Source organism: Nyctibius grandis, chromosome 11, assembly GCF_013368605.1.
Source record: "Nyctibius grandis isolate bNycGra1 chromosome 11, bNycGra1.pri, whole genome shotgun sequence".
Lineage (NCBI taxonomy): Eukaryota > Metazoa > Chordata > Aves > Nyctibiiformes > Nyctibiidae > Nyctibius > Nyctibius grandis.
Window position 1 is genome coordinate 10734758 of NC_090668.1, and position 17221 is coordinate 10751978.

Below are 17221 nucleotides of genomic sequence, written 5' to 3' on the forward strand. Positions count from 1 at the left end.
CTGGTCAGGAAAAGTACAGAAAGGAAACATCAGGGTTATGCACTGCTTCCCAGCATCATTTAAAAGTAACTCCTAGAATTTTACTTCTCTTATAGAATAACAGTAGCTTACTAGTTAGCCACTAAGTACGCCAAACAGGTCTGATAATGGGACTCTGTAGAAATATCTTTAAAATTGTACAACTAGACTACGTGTAAACCTACCTGCTAGAACACTACCAAAGTATGTGGAAGAGAGGTATAAGTAAATTAGCACCAACACAGTGATTCAAGGGACAAGTCTACCACTCCTACTTGTATTGTGTATTTCCAATGGATCCACACTGGAGTTCATCATTTCAGAAGCCCTGCTGTAGACAACTCCAACTGACTCCACAAAAGAACTCTGCTTCGTGTATGAACATTTGACAGAATCCAGCTGCCTACTTACACAGAAAAAAGATTAAAATTGATTTTGTCATGTTCACATAAATGCATTTCAGAAACAATAAGGTACTACAATCTCCTTTATTATTTTAAAAAGTTTTATTCTGTATATTTAGAAACGTGTAATTTTAATAACTGCAGAGAAAAAAATCAGCCACACCTGAATAGCTAATAACTCATTAACAGAATGCAGTGGTATATTATCTAAACAGTAGTAGTGCCATTGTGCCGTAATAAATCGTCTATTAGTAAAAAAATACATTTCAGGGCACATAGTACAGCATCCTTATGACAAATTACAGTAGGGATACTTTTCAAGAACTTAATCAAAGTAGAGAATTCCGAGTTATATTCTTTAAATGCAGCACTTAAAAAGGTAACAACTTTGTGCACTTTTAAAAAATGTCCTTGTTTGTATATTGTAGAAATGCTGCTTTATTGCTGCAGATGTCAAAGTTCAAGGCTCAAAAGGTATGAGAATACAAAGATATCCTTAAGAAACTTTGTTTGGTTTTATATATATTTATATATATAAAAAGGTAAAGCTTATAAAAGTTAATTTACAAACCAAGAACAAAAGTGGTATGCACGCATTATATACAAGCATTCTATAACATCTATAAATTTTCAAATGCATAGCAGAAAACATACTATCATTTTCTTCTGGTTCTCTTCTGGCTGATGAACACAAACAACGCTCGCTCTCTAAATCAAACTCAAGTGTGGGGTTTTTTTTTTTCCTTTCCCTAGTCTCTCATGATATATTATCTAGGTAAGCACAAAAGCCATACAAACTTAATACAGAGAACTATGAGAGCTAAGACTATTAAAAACATGAGGGTAAGGCATCCCTGCTGGTTAATAGGTCTGTAATAGTGTGGTTAATTTACAAATCCACAGAGGCAACTGAACCATAGTCATCCCACATGCTTTTCCCCCTCCCCCCTGTTCTCATGACAATGTTTCCATATACAGTAAGTAGATGTGTTTGCATTAGCCTCTCAGCAGAGGAAGATATCTAAACTGTGCTACCCCAAGTTGATGGCCATTTCATTGGACATGTACACCAAAAGTCATTTAAAAACTAGAGACCAAAATGTAGTCTTGTGAGTTATAAACACACAGTTGTAAAAATGCAGGCCAAATTCTGTGTTTTTGCCAGTGGAGTATGAACCAAATTCAGTTCCTCTGAACATAATTTCATCGGTACTTTCAGATTTTAAACAATGAAATACTAGTAGTGTCCTTTAAAAAAAAAAAAAAGGAAACAAAACAAAAAACCACAAAAGAACAACAAACAAACCAAAGCATACAGAACCTGCAAAAACCCTACCTTGTTCCCAGTGTACACTCCCTGCTTGTGGCATGTATTGTGACCATGGTTCAAAGAGTGTACTTGCTAAACCATTGTTAGTTAAAGCAAGATGCTTAAACACTAAGATCCATTACCACTTATAGAACAGTTAATACTTGATAGAGTGGTTCAGTTTATATGTAAGGTCCATCTCAGTTTCACATTATTTACTCAGCTAACTTAATATTTAGAAGTGGTCAATTAGGACTGAGACACAGTTTGCTCCAACAAGATAGTTTGGATCCCCGGGAAGAGACTTGTTCTGCCAGGTTTTGGGGTCACCTGTGGGAGGAAAACACAATGCTGGTGTTTAGTATCTGCTATCAAACAATGTACATCTTGAAACAACCAAGCTTTTGGACAGGAGCTTTTAAGTTCTGAATCAACATCTGTTTGTTTGTTTTTTTTAAAAAACACCTGCAGTTTGTATGTTATTAATATAAAATTAACTTTTTATTTTCAAATAATGTAGGATAGATCAGTTATTCAAAACAGATGCTGTGGCACTCAGGAAAAATAGAAGCATTCTACCCTACAGCACCAACATAGTGCTTTCCATTTCAGAAGTGTTAACAGTCAATCAGGCATTCACTGGCTCTTTCCTAAATTGCCAGAAAAAATAAGACATTTTAAACACTAATCTGGGTAGGATGTATTTGAAGTTTCTTGGAACAGTTCTGAACACAGATGAGTCAAATCAAAAGTTATGTTATAACTAAACACTATGACACGCTGGTAGTTTTATTTTCTATCATGAAAATTATTGTAGACAGGACTGTAGTAATTTTGCAGCTACATCCAGTATACTCATTTAAAAGCCTGCAATACTGACATTCTAAAAGGGATTCTCGTTAACTGGTACATACTTAGAAATCTTTACAACAGATCTTATCTACCCATGGGCAAAGGTCCTGTGTAACATTCTGCTACAAGGGAAAGTCACCAGCTGCCCTCTCACCAGACAAAGGTTACATTCCATCTACAGAGTCAACTGCCTCTTTCAACAGGAGAAAGTAGTCTTCATTAACCCACTTAAAACCACTACTAAATGCTACCACTATACAAAAAGCATCATCATCCCACTACAGTAGAACAGTGAAAAATGCACTGAAGTTCTCTTAAGCCTTCCAGACAAATGACATTAAATAGCTTGGCCAAAACAGATCTGCCTTGAGAACGTGCAACAAGTTAGAGAACCCAGTCACATAGACTGCAAACACCCGAGACCTCCGCATTAAATGAGACTTATGTAAATTCCAAGTAATTTTCTTGAAGAACTCATGAAAATAAAATGAAGTACACAATGCACTGAGTGATGGCAACATCTGATGTAGGGACAAAGAATAGAAGTGGCCTGTGTATAGTTAGAGAATGTAAACAAGTTTACTGCAACCAGCCGAGACTACTTATTTCAGTCAAGAAGCTCAATAATGCTGGAGGATTTTTCATTTTATAGATGCAGGGAATTCCATTCAAAACTCACATGATCAAATATATTAGGAGAAGGGTAAAACAGGACTGTAGGACATCCAGGTCCTACTCTTGCACATGAGACAATGGCAGACTTTTTTCCAACCTTTCCTCCTAAATACATAGTAATTATTAGACTGTAGCCAGTGCAACCTGTAGCTGTTGAGGATGTTTTTCCCATACTTACACATACAACTGCTTTTGGGGGGAAAAAAAGGATCCTTCAGTATTTTCTACTAATGCATTCTCATAGGTGTGGCCATAAAAGGCAACTTTTTTCCCCAGTCAGTTTTAATAACGGAATCATTCAAGCTTTTGAAGGGGTTTAACAGTAAAATATCAATATATGAGGCTTTAATGTGGCAGAAAGGATGTTAGTAAGTGCAAATGAATGTCACTTTTAGGACAGAACATGGATACATTGAGAAAAGATGAGGTAGAGCAGACGACTGAAGAGAGAAAAAAAACCAGAATTATATAAACTTTACTATAAAGCCACCTGAAAAATCAGAGTCCCATAACCAACTAATTTAGAAAGAGAGAAAACAATTATTTATTTAAGACACAGTATGGTCTACTTACATATCATAAGACAGAATTGCCTAATTTTAAAGTTTGTCTCAAAAGAGCAATGTTATGATATACATCCCATTTCAGATTAACAGAATGTGGTGTTATATTTACAGTACAGAAAGTGTTAGGGCTTAAATATACACACTCTTGCTTTCACCCACACATGCACACACACACACATCCCATTTTGGAAAGGGAGAAAAATGTCTCAGTAACTTCAGTTATTGTTTAGATCATTTGAGTCCTCTCCTTTCACTTCAAGTAAGTTCATGAACAGGTGCTATTAGTTACAAAGGAAGTGTGTCATTTTTGTACATCGTTGTCGTATCTTTTGGGACCCTATCATTTATGAGTCCGTGTTTTAACACTGCCATGTATACACACATTGTTAAATAGATGCATGCAACACATGCATGTAATAGCTTATAAAAACAACTAAAAATTATTGCCATTAATACCTCTAGGTTATTGAATCCCCATCAAGGGGATTGATGCTTTAATCTTTCAAAGCATCAGTGCTTTGGTGTTGACAGTGATAGATACATTAGTGACGGAAGATATGCATACATGGTGGCTTAAATGCTGTATACAGAAGTACATCGTTCAGTCATTACTTCGATCACACGTACATATTAATGGTTTGAACCTTCCACCATAGATTTTGAAGGTAGCTGAATAAAACCTTAAGACTTTTTTCCCCAGATGTGCAAACATTCCTTTTTAAATCTCTGTAACCTCACAGCCATTTCATGAAATTGCTTGAAACTTGCCCAGAATTTTCAGTTAGGCTCCTCACTGACAATTTCAGCCAATACATTCTCCCCCTCATCCCAGAAAGCCACAGTGAGGTAAAAATGAACAGGTAAATATAATTGCAACCTAGTTGCAACTTTTACTATCAACCAGAAACTTCTGGGTAAAAGGCGGTAGGGGAGAAAAAGGCAGAAGCAAGCAACAAAAGTCTTGTGGGAAATCCAGCTACGTTAGAATGAACTGTAAATGCTTATACTGAACACTATATTTTTCTTAAATGACCCAATTGTTAGCATCAACTTGCACACATGGAAACAGTTAACAAGCGTTAAATCATGATTTATGAACATGCAGATTGTTAAGATTTGCCAGAGTCCTACATGGTTAATTATGCAACAGACAAACACCAGTTATGTTACAAAGGCCAATCAGAGGTACATAATCATTTCCTCTCAGTTTTAGTGCGACTACCGTTTCAAGTGTGTTCAGCTGCAGCAGTCCTCAAGAAAGAAGACAGAATAGAAAAATACGGTAATATTTAATAGACTAGAGACATTACTCTTTTTCTGCTATCACGGTATTAGCTATGAATTTGCACCATGAGTAAATGTAAGAAAGACATTTGTAATGAAAGTGAAATGGGAGAGTTTGACACAAATACAATGATTGAGTTCTTTATATTATACAGCATCACCTTTAGCCAAATTAACTTAAATTATACGATAGCACCCAAAAGCCCCAAAAGGACAGAGGGAGGACAGCATACCCGACGAGGAGTCGGAGGATTTTAGAGCAAAAGACCAACCATCAGGGGTCATAGACGCACAATGTGGCAGGCGCAGCTCCACTGGCTTCAGGAATTTTAGTCCATGAGGCCCACACATTACCAAGGGGCTAAGAAGTGTTTCACCTGTAGTTAAAAGGGAAAATCCTGTTACTGATTCTTCTTGAAATAGGTTCAAAGTATTACACAATTACATTGCAGAGCTACTCAGCAACTTAGTTTTAGAGAAAAATAGGAACATTTTGACCTTTCAGTAAAGAATAGCACTTAGCAAGATTGTTTCTCAGTCTCTTTCAGAGCACCCAAGTGACTCAGTGGAACATAACACAATCTCAAAATGAAAAAGGATAAACAAGCCTGATGATTAAATGATATTGGGATTTTTTTTTTTTTTTTTTGCCACTAACTTCTAGCAGGTGCACCAGAAGAAACAAAGCTCCAAATCTGTTCATGCTTCTCTTTGTGCTACAGCTGCGATGTTCTGCTTGTACGGATTTATGGCACACTGGGCTGAATAAAGCCCTCAGCAGCTCAAGAGCCTATCACCCTTATCCTAACAGTCAAAAGATAAAGCATAGAAACATATAGGTTTATTTTCAGTTTATAACTCCAAATGTTAACGTAAGATTGAGTTGAGGAACATACTATGTTTGGTTTATGAAGATTGAAAGTAACTGTAGATTGCAAGTAATGCTTTAACTGCAAATTTATGAAATTAACCCCTTTAGTTTCTTGACTTGAGGAAATCTAGAATCTGACAGGTCAGAAAAATGCGTGTACATGGGACTAGTAGTACAAAAGACAGACTTACTACGGAAAAATGGCTCAAAGATATATTAATAAGGGTTGAATAGTCTGACAGTCAGGAATATACTTTTATTGAGATAAAGTTTTTTTTTTAAACCATGAAGCTGTTTTATTTAGAGAAATTGAAAAAAATTAAAATGCTGAGTTTTTTCAACTGTTGAAGTAAAATCCAAATATTTAACTCAAGTCAAATTAGTTTAAATCATGTGCTTTATAATTCTTTTGGTCCTAATTGTGAGATGGAGAAATATTTCTAATAAGAATGCCTAGAATAAATCCCTACACTTTGTGAGGGAATCCACAATTTCAAAGATTCTTAAAAACAAAATTTAGAACCTTCCTTTAGTGCACTAGGTAAGTTTTAAATCAGTACTTAAATCTACAAATTAAATATTCTCAAGTTATAATTCAGGGCCCCCATCTTGCTTGCAACTTTCAATATTAAACAGAATATTGCTTCCCTTATACTTCTTGTGAGATCTATACTCTGTATCTTCATACAGAAATCTATATTATATATTGAAGCATATTAAGGTATTTTCATATTCGACTTTGCTGTTTTTAGAAAAGAATTGTATTAAATAACGGAACAGTGTACAGTGCCAGCTCTTACCTTTCTCTTTGTCCAAAGGTGGAAGTATACTGTTGTCTCTGCAGACTTTGAAATATATTTCTTGCTCTATTCCCTCTGGAATGGCTCCTTGTGGTATAATAATACTAACTCCAGTCTCTATGGAGCTCAATACACCACCATTGCTGTTAAATACACCTCTTGCTGTGGCTACAACAGTGTGTCCATCTTCTTCCTCCTCATCCTCGAGTGCTGAAGGGCTGAATACAAGACAGAAAGCCTAGCAGTTTTACCAATATTTTCTTCCTGAAAGTCAGTGGCATGCTTTCCTCTAACATTTTAGTAAAGCACAGCCTAGAGTAGGCTAGCACTGATTTTTGGAAAACATTAAATGTGTCCCACCCTTGATTGTGCAGGACAACTAAGATGAAAGTAGTTCAAGTTCTGCCATGAGAAGAGAACATTTTCACAAAAAAACGCCCACTGAAGCCCACAAACTCCGAAAATATTCAGAAAGTAGTTGAAGCAAGAATTTGGACCACTTGAATCTTGTGTTTTCCAATGCTCGCTTCTGGGATTATACAGAAAGAGCTTGCCCCAGCTACACACTTCAGCTTAGTAGAACTAAATGTAATTAATATCTGAGTTTCTTTTTCCTCCCAAAACTCCATTATGACTTTAATACCATAAGGAGTACTAATTCTTACTCAAGCCACACTGAATCCTTCTATTCAGATACACATTGAAAACAAAGCCCATAAAAAAAAAAACCACCCACACACTTTTTTCCAGGTTGCCAGGATATACCTAAAGAGAAACGTGTAACATTATCAAATGGCTAGTTTGAGTAGATTTCAGATCAATTTCTAAAGAATTTCACTCAAAGAACCAGTAACTTCAAAATTTCTAGCAGTCTACAAAACTATATAGCATCAAAACATTTCTCAAGTGCTTAAGAACAAATAGGATTCATTCTTGTATTACATTTCTGAGTAATTGAAACATCAAGCAAAATTTCAAGCCTGGTTCATGCATTACTATTTTGAAATCAAAGAATAATAAAACAATTAATATTAGTGAAAAGAATTTAACAAGTTTAACAGCAAATAGTTTAAGATTGTAATACTATCTGTTGCTCTTGACATAGTTCTTATAGTGAAAGCATATTAGGCAAGCACAAGCTGCTTTTAAGCAGTTGTTTTGTCACATAATAAAGAGAACCAATATAAAACTGCTAAGTGACTTTCTCTTTTTACAAGTATTTTTAAAATATCCCTTACACACATGCAGGTCTCTTTAAGCACACAGAATGAATACAATTTGGTACAACAGCTATCCTTAGAAATTAATTCCATCTTCTAGCAACAAATTGAGAAGACAAATGATTACTATCTACCAGAAGATTTATAATTATAGTATGAGAAATCGGAAATAAAAGCCATGTCACTTTCTAATAACAGGATGCAAGATGATACAGGGACGTAAGACATACTTTAAGTATCTATCCAAATGCTCTTCAATGCCCTTTGGCAGAATTTTAGAATCATAGTATCAGTCTTTCCACTATAATATCAACAGAAATTGGAAGCATAGCAAAAAAAAAAAAAAAGCTATATTTTTCCCAGGTTTCACAGATGAACTCCTATAGATGTACTAATGGAAAGAAAAAAGCAGCAGCTTACCTTACAGGAATGGCTTTAGGCACAGCATTAACATTATTTGGTTGATATTTAGGCTTGTCGACTTGTACAGCAAAGGTATCCATTCCACTATCAAACTCGGGAGGCTGCGATGAGCTGTGTGCTTTCAAAATTGGTTGAGGAGAATTTGGAGATTTTGATGGCAACTCTGGTTTATGTTGAGCTTCATTTGGCAAGAGATTATGGTTAAATTTAGGGCTTTCAAACTTGCGCTCAAAGGGCCTTGCAGCACTCGTGTAAGGTTTTGTTGTAAAGCGGTTGTAAGAAGAAGTGACTGTTTTCTGAATCTGTTCAGTTCCATTAACGGGGCCTTTGTCAGGGAAGCTCTTCTGAGGATAAAAAGTAGACTGCACAGTGTCCTCTCTAGAGGATCTGAAAATTGCTGGCTTATTCTGAGGTGGAGGAGGGTCAGACACAGAGTTAACTGCAAAGCAAATAATACCAGAACTCATCAGTAACCATCAGAAATTTCTAGTCACATACACTATGGCATAAGAATACATTTTAGTCTACTATAGAAAATACATATAGGTTCAGCTTAGCGCTCTCAGATCATCTGTCCTCCTATTATATTTTGTACGTTCAGGCAACTTATCTAATGTCTCATTCAACAGATACGTTAGACACAATGGTATGACCTTTCAATAAAAAGCTTAGACTGATTTATACCATAACAAAAAAAAAAAATAGAAAACCATTACCGAAATACTATCATGCACTTCCACAAAGAGGAGTGTTCAGCTGGACTGGGCAATCCTCTCAATGTGAAAGTGAAAACAACTTTTTCTTCTGTTTTTAGAAGCCTACAACTATTACGCATCTCTAAAGAATTCTGGTCCAAAGCATAGAGAGATACATATTTTAAGTACTGGAAATTTTACTTCATCTTTGCTGAGACCACTAAATATGGAAGAGAGAGTTATAGTTACTATTAACACCTGGAAGTTACGGTTTCAGACAGGATCACCAAATCATTTCACAAAACTCAATCTCACTATAGTAAAAAGCTATTTTCACTAATAATTATTCCAAGTTTCAGTTAGAGAACAACAGAGTTACAAGTGTGGACATGCTGAAGCAACCAGACAAGTACCTGACAAGCGACACTTGTTACCACATGAGACAGGTTAGCTTTCCAACTGCTCACCTTCAGAAAGTGCAGGCTTGTGATGTGCTGGGAGAGACAGGACAGGACTATTAATCGACTGAGGTTGTGTATACTGGACTGAAGGAGCAGGAGGAGGAGTTGTAACTTGAGGGATTGGCTCATAGCGTTTTTCACCAACAGGCCTATCCATTGATTCAGTATCAGTTGGTTTCCCCCTGTTGAAATAAAACGAAAAAACCCACATTTGACTGTGCAGTTTCCTCAGGGCTCTGAGCTCCTTGCATTCACTGCTATTTTTTTCTTCTATGATCACCTGATTTCCATCTCTTCCAATAAACATTAAAACACAATTTTCTTTCATATCCTGTCTCAAGTATAAAAACATTTATTGATAAGCGCAAGAGATTAAGACAACATTGAATCTTTAGAAGAAGATTAGCAACACAAACCATGGCAAACAAAAGGCAGATGACATTTCAGGTGTATTCGCACAATTGCCTACAAGACCTTGATTTTTCAATTTCATTCAGGGTAATTTCCATGAAAAAAACGTGTGCTCTAATTTAGCAGATCTTCAAAATAAAAATATAAATCCATCTTTTTTTGGGAGTGTGTGTGTTGTTTTTGAAAAGCATAATTAGCCAATAGGACAACAGATTCTATCACAACTTTTCTAAATACACCTAGTATTTGAACAATGCCATCTTAATTAGAAATGTAATCAGCTTAAGCTTCACTAGCTTTATGTGCATAGTTTAAATAACTTTAAAATCTTATTTTCAAAACATTTTTCTTATACTAAAAATATTTCTCCAAAAGTTTATTTCAGGAAATGAGTGATTTCACAAATACCTGTAATTTTGGACTACAATATATTGCACTTACTTTCAGAATTTGCATGTTTAAAATTTTAAGTGCACATAATGCCTGTGATGAAATGTAACAGTGAGAGGACACCTTGAAAACATCTTCACATCCACAATAGTCTTACCACTTGGTGTTCCTTTTCAAGTAGTCATAGCTAGTGTAAGAGCCAAGAAATCTAGGTGATGGCAAAGCAAACAGCAATAGAAGAATGAAAGAAAATAGTCATTCTATCTTGAGCATATTATTGCTTCACACTTTTCTTGTTAGTCCTAGCAGTCCTCATATGACAAGGTTTTTGAAACAAAGAGACACTACTTTTAACAGTGATGTTTCTGATAAGACCTTTACCGTATGCATATGTTCAATGATCACCTACTGTATTTGAGATTTTGTCAGTGAATTAGGAGGTGGGCAAGATCTCAAATTGACAGATGTTGAAAGAATGAGATTACACTACACCATTTGTTACAATCTGCATAAACAAAGTTATTCAATATATTGAAAAAAGCAAACAAAATACAAATCCCTTAATCTAACAATCTCTCACTTACTGTACAAATTGCATTAATTTCTTCAGTCTTAACATACACAGAAAGATGAACATGTACACTGTTCATAACCTGTATGCAATGAAAGTGGTCCACAACAAAATGCCTGCTTACAACTTGGGAGTGTACAAATGAAGTTCATCTAATTATTGATGTGCTGTTTTCTGAGCCATTTCCCACTTAATTTTTGTTACAAACCCACTACTTTAATTTGAAATGAAGCAGAAATGAACCACCAGAATGAACCAGTGGGCAGCAGGTTATAAGCCTCGGTGTACAACAGAAAACTTAGCAGACTGCATTGCTGATCTTCAGTTCCCATTCCAAAAGCTCCAACTCTGTAACAGATACATATGAGCTCAGCTAGAGCAGTTTAAGTTGTTAAAACACGACACTGTTCCTTACTGCCTCCTCAGATGAGGCTGTAACTGATCATGTGGGTATTCTGAACCCTCCTCAATACAAAATTTAGATCAGCTACCTCATTCTGCAGCATGTCAAGCTAATGCAGGTAACTACACTGAACCACACAGGAACAAATCCACCACTCCCAGCCACAGGAGTAGTAGCCTCATAAGTTGCTCCAACTAGATCCACTGAAACACGTCCATTTACAAGTACTACTATTTTCTCACATCAAAAGAAACCATCCCTTATTCTACAGTTACTGACAACTCTAACGTGCAGATACGACATTACCCATACACAGCAGCTTTAGTAATGGCACAAATTTCCTAAACGATGCAAATAAAACCCCAACAAATTAAAACAGTAAACAAATTTGTACACACGTAATGGGAAAATACATACTTTCACAATACTTATCCAGTGGCAAAGAACTTTACATAATTTAATGTTTAACATTAATAGTTAAAACTCATTAATAAATAAAATCTGTCCTCTGTACCCAGAACACATTATATGGATTACGCAGGAGCAAGAGACTGCATAATCAACAGTTCCTGCATCATCTAAATTTAGTCCTCCTTAAGTTTGGAAGAGGAGTTTATTCACAGAATAGTAATTACCAAAAAAGTTCACTGGAAAAAGAGATTAATAACAAGCAAGTAACAGAGTACAAACTGGAAGCTGGCAAAAGGTGTCCTAAATATGAATACTTTCTCAAGACAGCAATTGTTTTGTGTTTCCACGCAAGGACACTGCAGTATGCTTCTACAGGCAGTACTGTCCAATTCAGCAGGGTTCTTGTTTATCTCTTTCCACTTACTTCCATTAATATTTTAGTCTTTGTCTATTTGCACTGGACTACCATGGGTAAATTTTCTTTCCCATGTCTGTCCCTTCCTGTTAAGGGTTGCATTCTTTCATAAAGAAAAAACATGACACATTTTTGTCCCCTGACATATGAAACTATCAGCCTTAAAAAACACATTACTGTATTGCTCTGTGGCAGTAAGATGTCACCTTCCCATAAGCACAAGCCCTGAAGTTATACACTAATTCACAATCAAAACAAAACCAGCACTGAGCAGCGAAAGAGTGGAAGTGTCATGGCAGACAGAAGCAGCAGACAGAAGTATGGAACAATCTCTCTCAACTATTAGCTGTTCTGCAGCAAAAATTCAATAGCTGTGCGTATTTCTCATGTTTTTCAGCATGTGTGACAACACTGCAGAGGACAACAAACGCACAATGAAAGCTTACAACGCTCTCCCCGTCTGAAGAATGTTACAATCTTCACAATTACTTGATGAAAGCTTACAACATTTCTCCCAAAGCATTACTTGTATTTACGATGGCAACACAGTCCATGCCTACAGATCAAAATGGACAGTCTACGGGTAGATTGTCCAACCAAGTTTTTTTTTTGTTTTGTTTTGTTTTGTTTTTTAAACATCTGTTCCTACGATGCCCAGAGAGCAGGACAGATACACTCCCATCTTTCCATAAGACAATACAGGGCAAGTGAAAAGGCAGGATAAAGAACATCCTTGTCTGAGAATCAGAACTGGTTACAGATTACTATATGCATTCCTTCCTTAGCATATAAAAAAGTAAAATAAGAAACAGTTAACATATGTAGACTTCTTGATTAGAAAAAAAAAAGTTAATCCTTTAAAACTTATCAAGCTTTTGGAAAGATTCCAATATTCTCAGTTCACAGAGGAAGATGTTGGAGATGACAGATTATTACACATAGGAACAGGATTCCCAAGTCCTAGCTCAAATCCTTTAAGACAAGCACTGCAACACAGTGTATCAAGTACATGAAAGACAGCTTGTACATACACTTAACACTATAAAACTTCAGCAAGCTAGTTTATTATTTCACTCTAAAGTTCTCATTTACACTAAGGTTGCCAGATTTTCAGATTGACCTGAATAGTCCAGATTTCAAGCAAGAATGCAACCAAAGCCTTCAAAAATGCCCGTTTTCAGCCTGCATGCAGCAAGCCAAGATAGCTTTCCACAGTAACAGCTACAAACACATTGTTATGGTTTAAATCAAAGGAAATTTTGGAAGTTTAGGTAACTGTGGAGAGTATTCACAAAGTTTGCGTAAGTATCCTTCAAGATAGCCAGTTCTTTACCTGAGCTAAATCTGTGCATGAGCTTTCACACAATTTCTGTATCAAAATGTTCCAAATCAAGGAAGCAGGACAATACAGGAAACAGATGTTTCCATCAACAGATTAAATTTTGGCCTCAGTAATATTCCCTAGAGGCTCAGTTTCCTAATGTCAAACACTGCTAACATGTACAAGCCTGTCTGCAGAATAAATGTATGCAGAACTGGAATAAAGCAAAACCTTTGCTTTGAAAGATGTTTAAGCACTCAGTATTAGACTAAGGAAATACTTTGTTATGTTCTGTTAGTAAGCGGTAAGCAAAAGAAGTAACATGTTGAAGGTCCCAAAACCTACAAAAATTATTCATTTCATTTACCAAAATAAGAAGTTATGCAGTTATGTGTTCTCAAACTAAAGCTACATCTAAACAGATATTTACTTCTCTATTTATTGAACACAAAATAATTTCAATTAGATACCAGGAGCCCCTGGAATTCCATTGTCAGAGGCAGAATTTCTGTTTTAGTCCTATATGCCTCCCTCCTTTTTCAAATTAAAAAAAGAAATGCCCCAAACTTACTTAGAATAACTGGTGAAATTCAGCTGATTCTGCGAATGTATTGGTTTAGTGGGCTCAGAATGATGGCTGGCAGGAACCTGCGCAGATGGCTTATTTTCAAAACTCCTGCGATCAAAGTATGAGAGCTGCTTCCGATAATACTCTTCATCTTCTTCAGGATCATAATGATTTGAACGCACAATATCTTCAGGTGGCTTCACTTGAGGTCTCTGTGGTTCTGGGGCCCTAACCAAGAATAATAATATACAGTTGCCTTGCACAGTTGAACAAGCATAAGTACCCAAATTAAAATTCTGATATTATAACCTAAGTAGTAACAAAGCAACCGAGATGTAATTCTTATAATTGCACACCTTGCCTTTTTAACCTATAGTGCATGGAAATTAGATAGCTGTGAAGCAGCATAAAGAAAGAAAATCCTTATTTCCCTTTTACCTTACCTTTTCACTTCTGTTTTACTTTTTTCTATGTTTACTTGAGATAATGAGTAAGATGGAGATATTGGCTAAGTTTCTTCCTCAAAAATGCTGAAGAAACATATTGTGTCCTTCCCCCACTTCCCTGCAATCACGTCCATGAGAACTGACTTTATGCCCTGCCTTACTATTGACACAGAAGTCATACTGATGCACTCCAACTCTCCACTCTGCAGTTTCCAATTTGAACCACTAAGACGTGTTTTCTGAATATTCCAATCTCATATTGAAAACTACATTTAAATAATCAGTTGTTCATCTACCTGTAAGTTGTTTTGTCGTGTTCATACTGGCTTTGAGAAGTTGGTTTTGGACCACTCACAGTCGTGAGTGCAGGCTTAGGTGCTAGTTCTGGAGGCTGTAAAGAAAAGCACAGCATATCCGCTTAGATTCTAACATTTAGAAAGATACAGCACTTCATGAGTAAGAAAACTAAGACTGCTCCCTCCTTCCCCCAAAAGGCAAAACAGAATGAAATACTAGTGAAAGACGAATTGGAGGAGTTTTCAGCATGGCAAGATCCCCCTCAGTGTTTTCACAAAAGTTTTTCAGCTTTTAAAACACACTTCAGTTAGGTTGCTAAAAGGCTACTCCACAAGCAGTTAAGCTTTCTTTCCAAGACAATATTCTACTTCTTGCAATGAAGTCTCATTAGCAAAAAGCAGGAATTAAAAAAAACTTAAATGACTTACCTTGACAGCTGATGTATCACTTGGGTCCTTCATTTTTTCTAAAGAGGGTGATCTTCTTCTTTCAAATATCTTAACCCTACTTCGTACAGACTGTGGTTTCATGGCTGGATCTTCTTCTTCCTCTGCTAGAGATGGTGGTGTAGGCAGTGGTTTACTGTTAGAAGGCAAAACTTCTGGTTTGGTTTGTGATGAATGGGGAGGAGGAAGAGAACCTCCTGAAGTGCTATGAGAAGGCTCATATTGTCCAGCTTTAGCATTATAAGCTTGAGGAGGACCTTGTTCATAGCCCCTTATGTGTGGATCGAAGTACTGCTTCGGTTCAGGAGATCGAGATATGGCTGACTGGTATGGCTGAGCTTCTTGTTTGTATCTACCATGCGCGTCATATCCAACAGCATGCTGATCTTCATACCGCACTTGTGGTAAGCTGAAGTTTTTGGGTGCATGCTCATAGCGAGGTCTGCCATCATAGCTCATTGGAGGGGGTTCCTCAAAACGAGGTTGTGCTGGATAATAGCTGCGTTCTGTGCTCTCTTCTATATTTTGTCTGGAATCAAGATCCCGAGGAGGCTGGTTTTCATAAACTGTTCTTGTTTGGTTGTAGGGCTGTTTTTCATCATAATATGCCCAGTGTTCCTCATAGGGAGGCACACGGTCATCATAATGTAGGCGAGGGTCATAACCACGAGAAAATTGATCTACATAGTTTGTAGAATCATACCTATATGTTGACTGTTCATAGTCCCTACTCGGTTGCTTTTCTGCATACTGAGCCTGGGATTCATAGATCAGATTTGGGTCTCTCTCTTGTCTCTGTACTGGGTGATTAATTGCTGGCTGTTTTAAGACGAAGCTTTGTCTGGATGTTTCTTCGTTAATATATGGATCCTTTCGGTATACCTGTTAAAGAGAGAGGCACATTTTTCAGTTAAAATGAAGAGTAACTGCAGCCGCGTTTGACATGTAATATTTTAAACAAACCTAAGTTTTAAATATTAGCTTTGATTTTGTTTAAAAGCAGAATAATTTGATGCAGTTGTTTGCAATCACAGGAAGCTGAACTTGGTGATTCAAGAGATCCCTCCAGTCCTATTTTCAAGCAAAAACACATAAGTAGTTTAAAAGCGAAAGACAAAGGTAATAGCCTCTCATCTTTGGGGTTTGGTGTTGGGGGGAGCGCACACACTTTTTTGCAGGGGGTGGGAAGAGCAGAAGTAAATCGATTTACATATTTAAGTTAGTTCTAACATTGGTGAGGAAGTATATAAAGTCACCCAACAAACTGGATTCATTTTCATGATCAAGGATTTGGCATGATTTAAAGTATACAAAGATCTAGTGTCACCTTAGGGAAATAACAGATTTTTCTCAAGGCCTCATTAATAAACAGCAGAACATTGACAAGCTAAAAAAAAAATATCACACGTAAAGTAAAATCAAAATACAGAATGCAGCCTTTTTTAAAAAATGTCATCTTTTTGGGAAGTGAAAAGTATATAGTTTGAAGCCATGCACACAAAACATTAGATGATGCTTAGCAATTCAGATGCACTGTTTTTTTTGTAACCTGCATGATCTCTTATATGAAAACACATTAGAAGGAATTCTCAAAATAAGGGCAAAACAAAAAGATCATGTGCTAGCTTGATGTATAGCAGGAAATCAGCGCAACAATGTGGCACAGGTACCTTTGCTGGATCTATATGCGGCGATAAGGATGATGGCTCTTGATCTCTTAGGACTATATGAGCTCCCTCAGTACTTGATGTTCTTAAGGGGCCCGCTTGTGGTTGGTAAGAGTTGTAAGGAGCAGCAGTAGGCTCCTCCAGTCTGACATTAGTTAGGTTTACATTAGCATTTACTGCAGAGGTTGATGAGGTTGCAGGGTTTGATTCAGGCGACGGGGAAAGGTAAGGGACTGCAGGTGAGGCTTCTGCTTTCTGTGAAGTGTTTAAAATATTTTAAATATACCACTATTGAAT

The 17221-nt window shown here is 36.6% G+C and overlaps 1 protein-coding gene across 6 annotated transcripts in view; it reads right to left on the reverse strand.

Annotated features, from left to right (window-relative positions):
• Positions 1–505: 505 nt before the first annotated feature.
• Positions 506–17221, reverse strand: part of TJP1 (tight junction protein 1) — a 165060-nt gene continuing 148344 nt past the window's right edge. For 2 of the 6 annotated variants that reach the window (XM_068409756.1, XM_068409760.1), the window contains 9 exons: positions 16928–17179; positions 15240–16139; positions 14811–14905; positions 14072–14296; positions 9585–9760; positions 8420–8861; positions 6780–6997; positions 5342–5485; positions 506–2061 (listed from right to left, as the gene is read on the reverse strand). In XM_068409756.1, coding sequence (XP_068265857.1) covers positions 1967–2061; positions 5342–5485; positions 6780–6997; positions 8420–8861; positions 9585–9760; positions 14072–14296; positions 14811–14905; positions 15240–16139; positions 16928–17179 — 2547 coding nt within the window. In that variant the 3' untranslated portion in view covers positions 506–1966. The remainder of the gene's footprint in view (positions 2062–5341; positions 5486–6779; positions 6998–8419; positions 8862–9584; positions 9761–14071; positions 14297–14810; positions 14906–15239; positions 16140–16927; positions 17180–17221) is intronic. The other 4 variants (XM_068409758.1, XM_068409757.1, XM_068409762.1 and 1 more) reach the window with 4 other exon arrangements.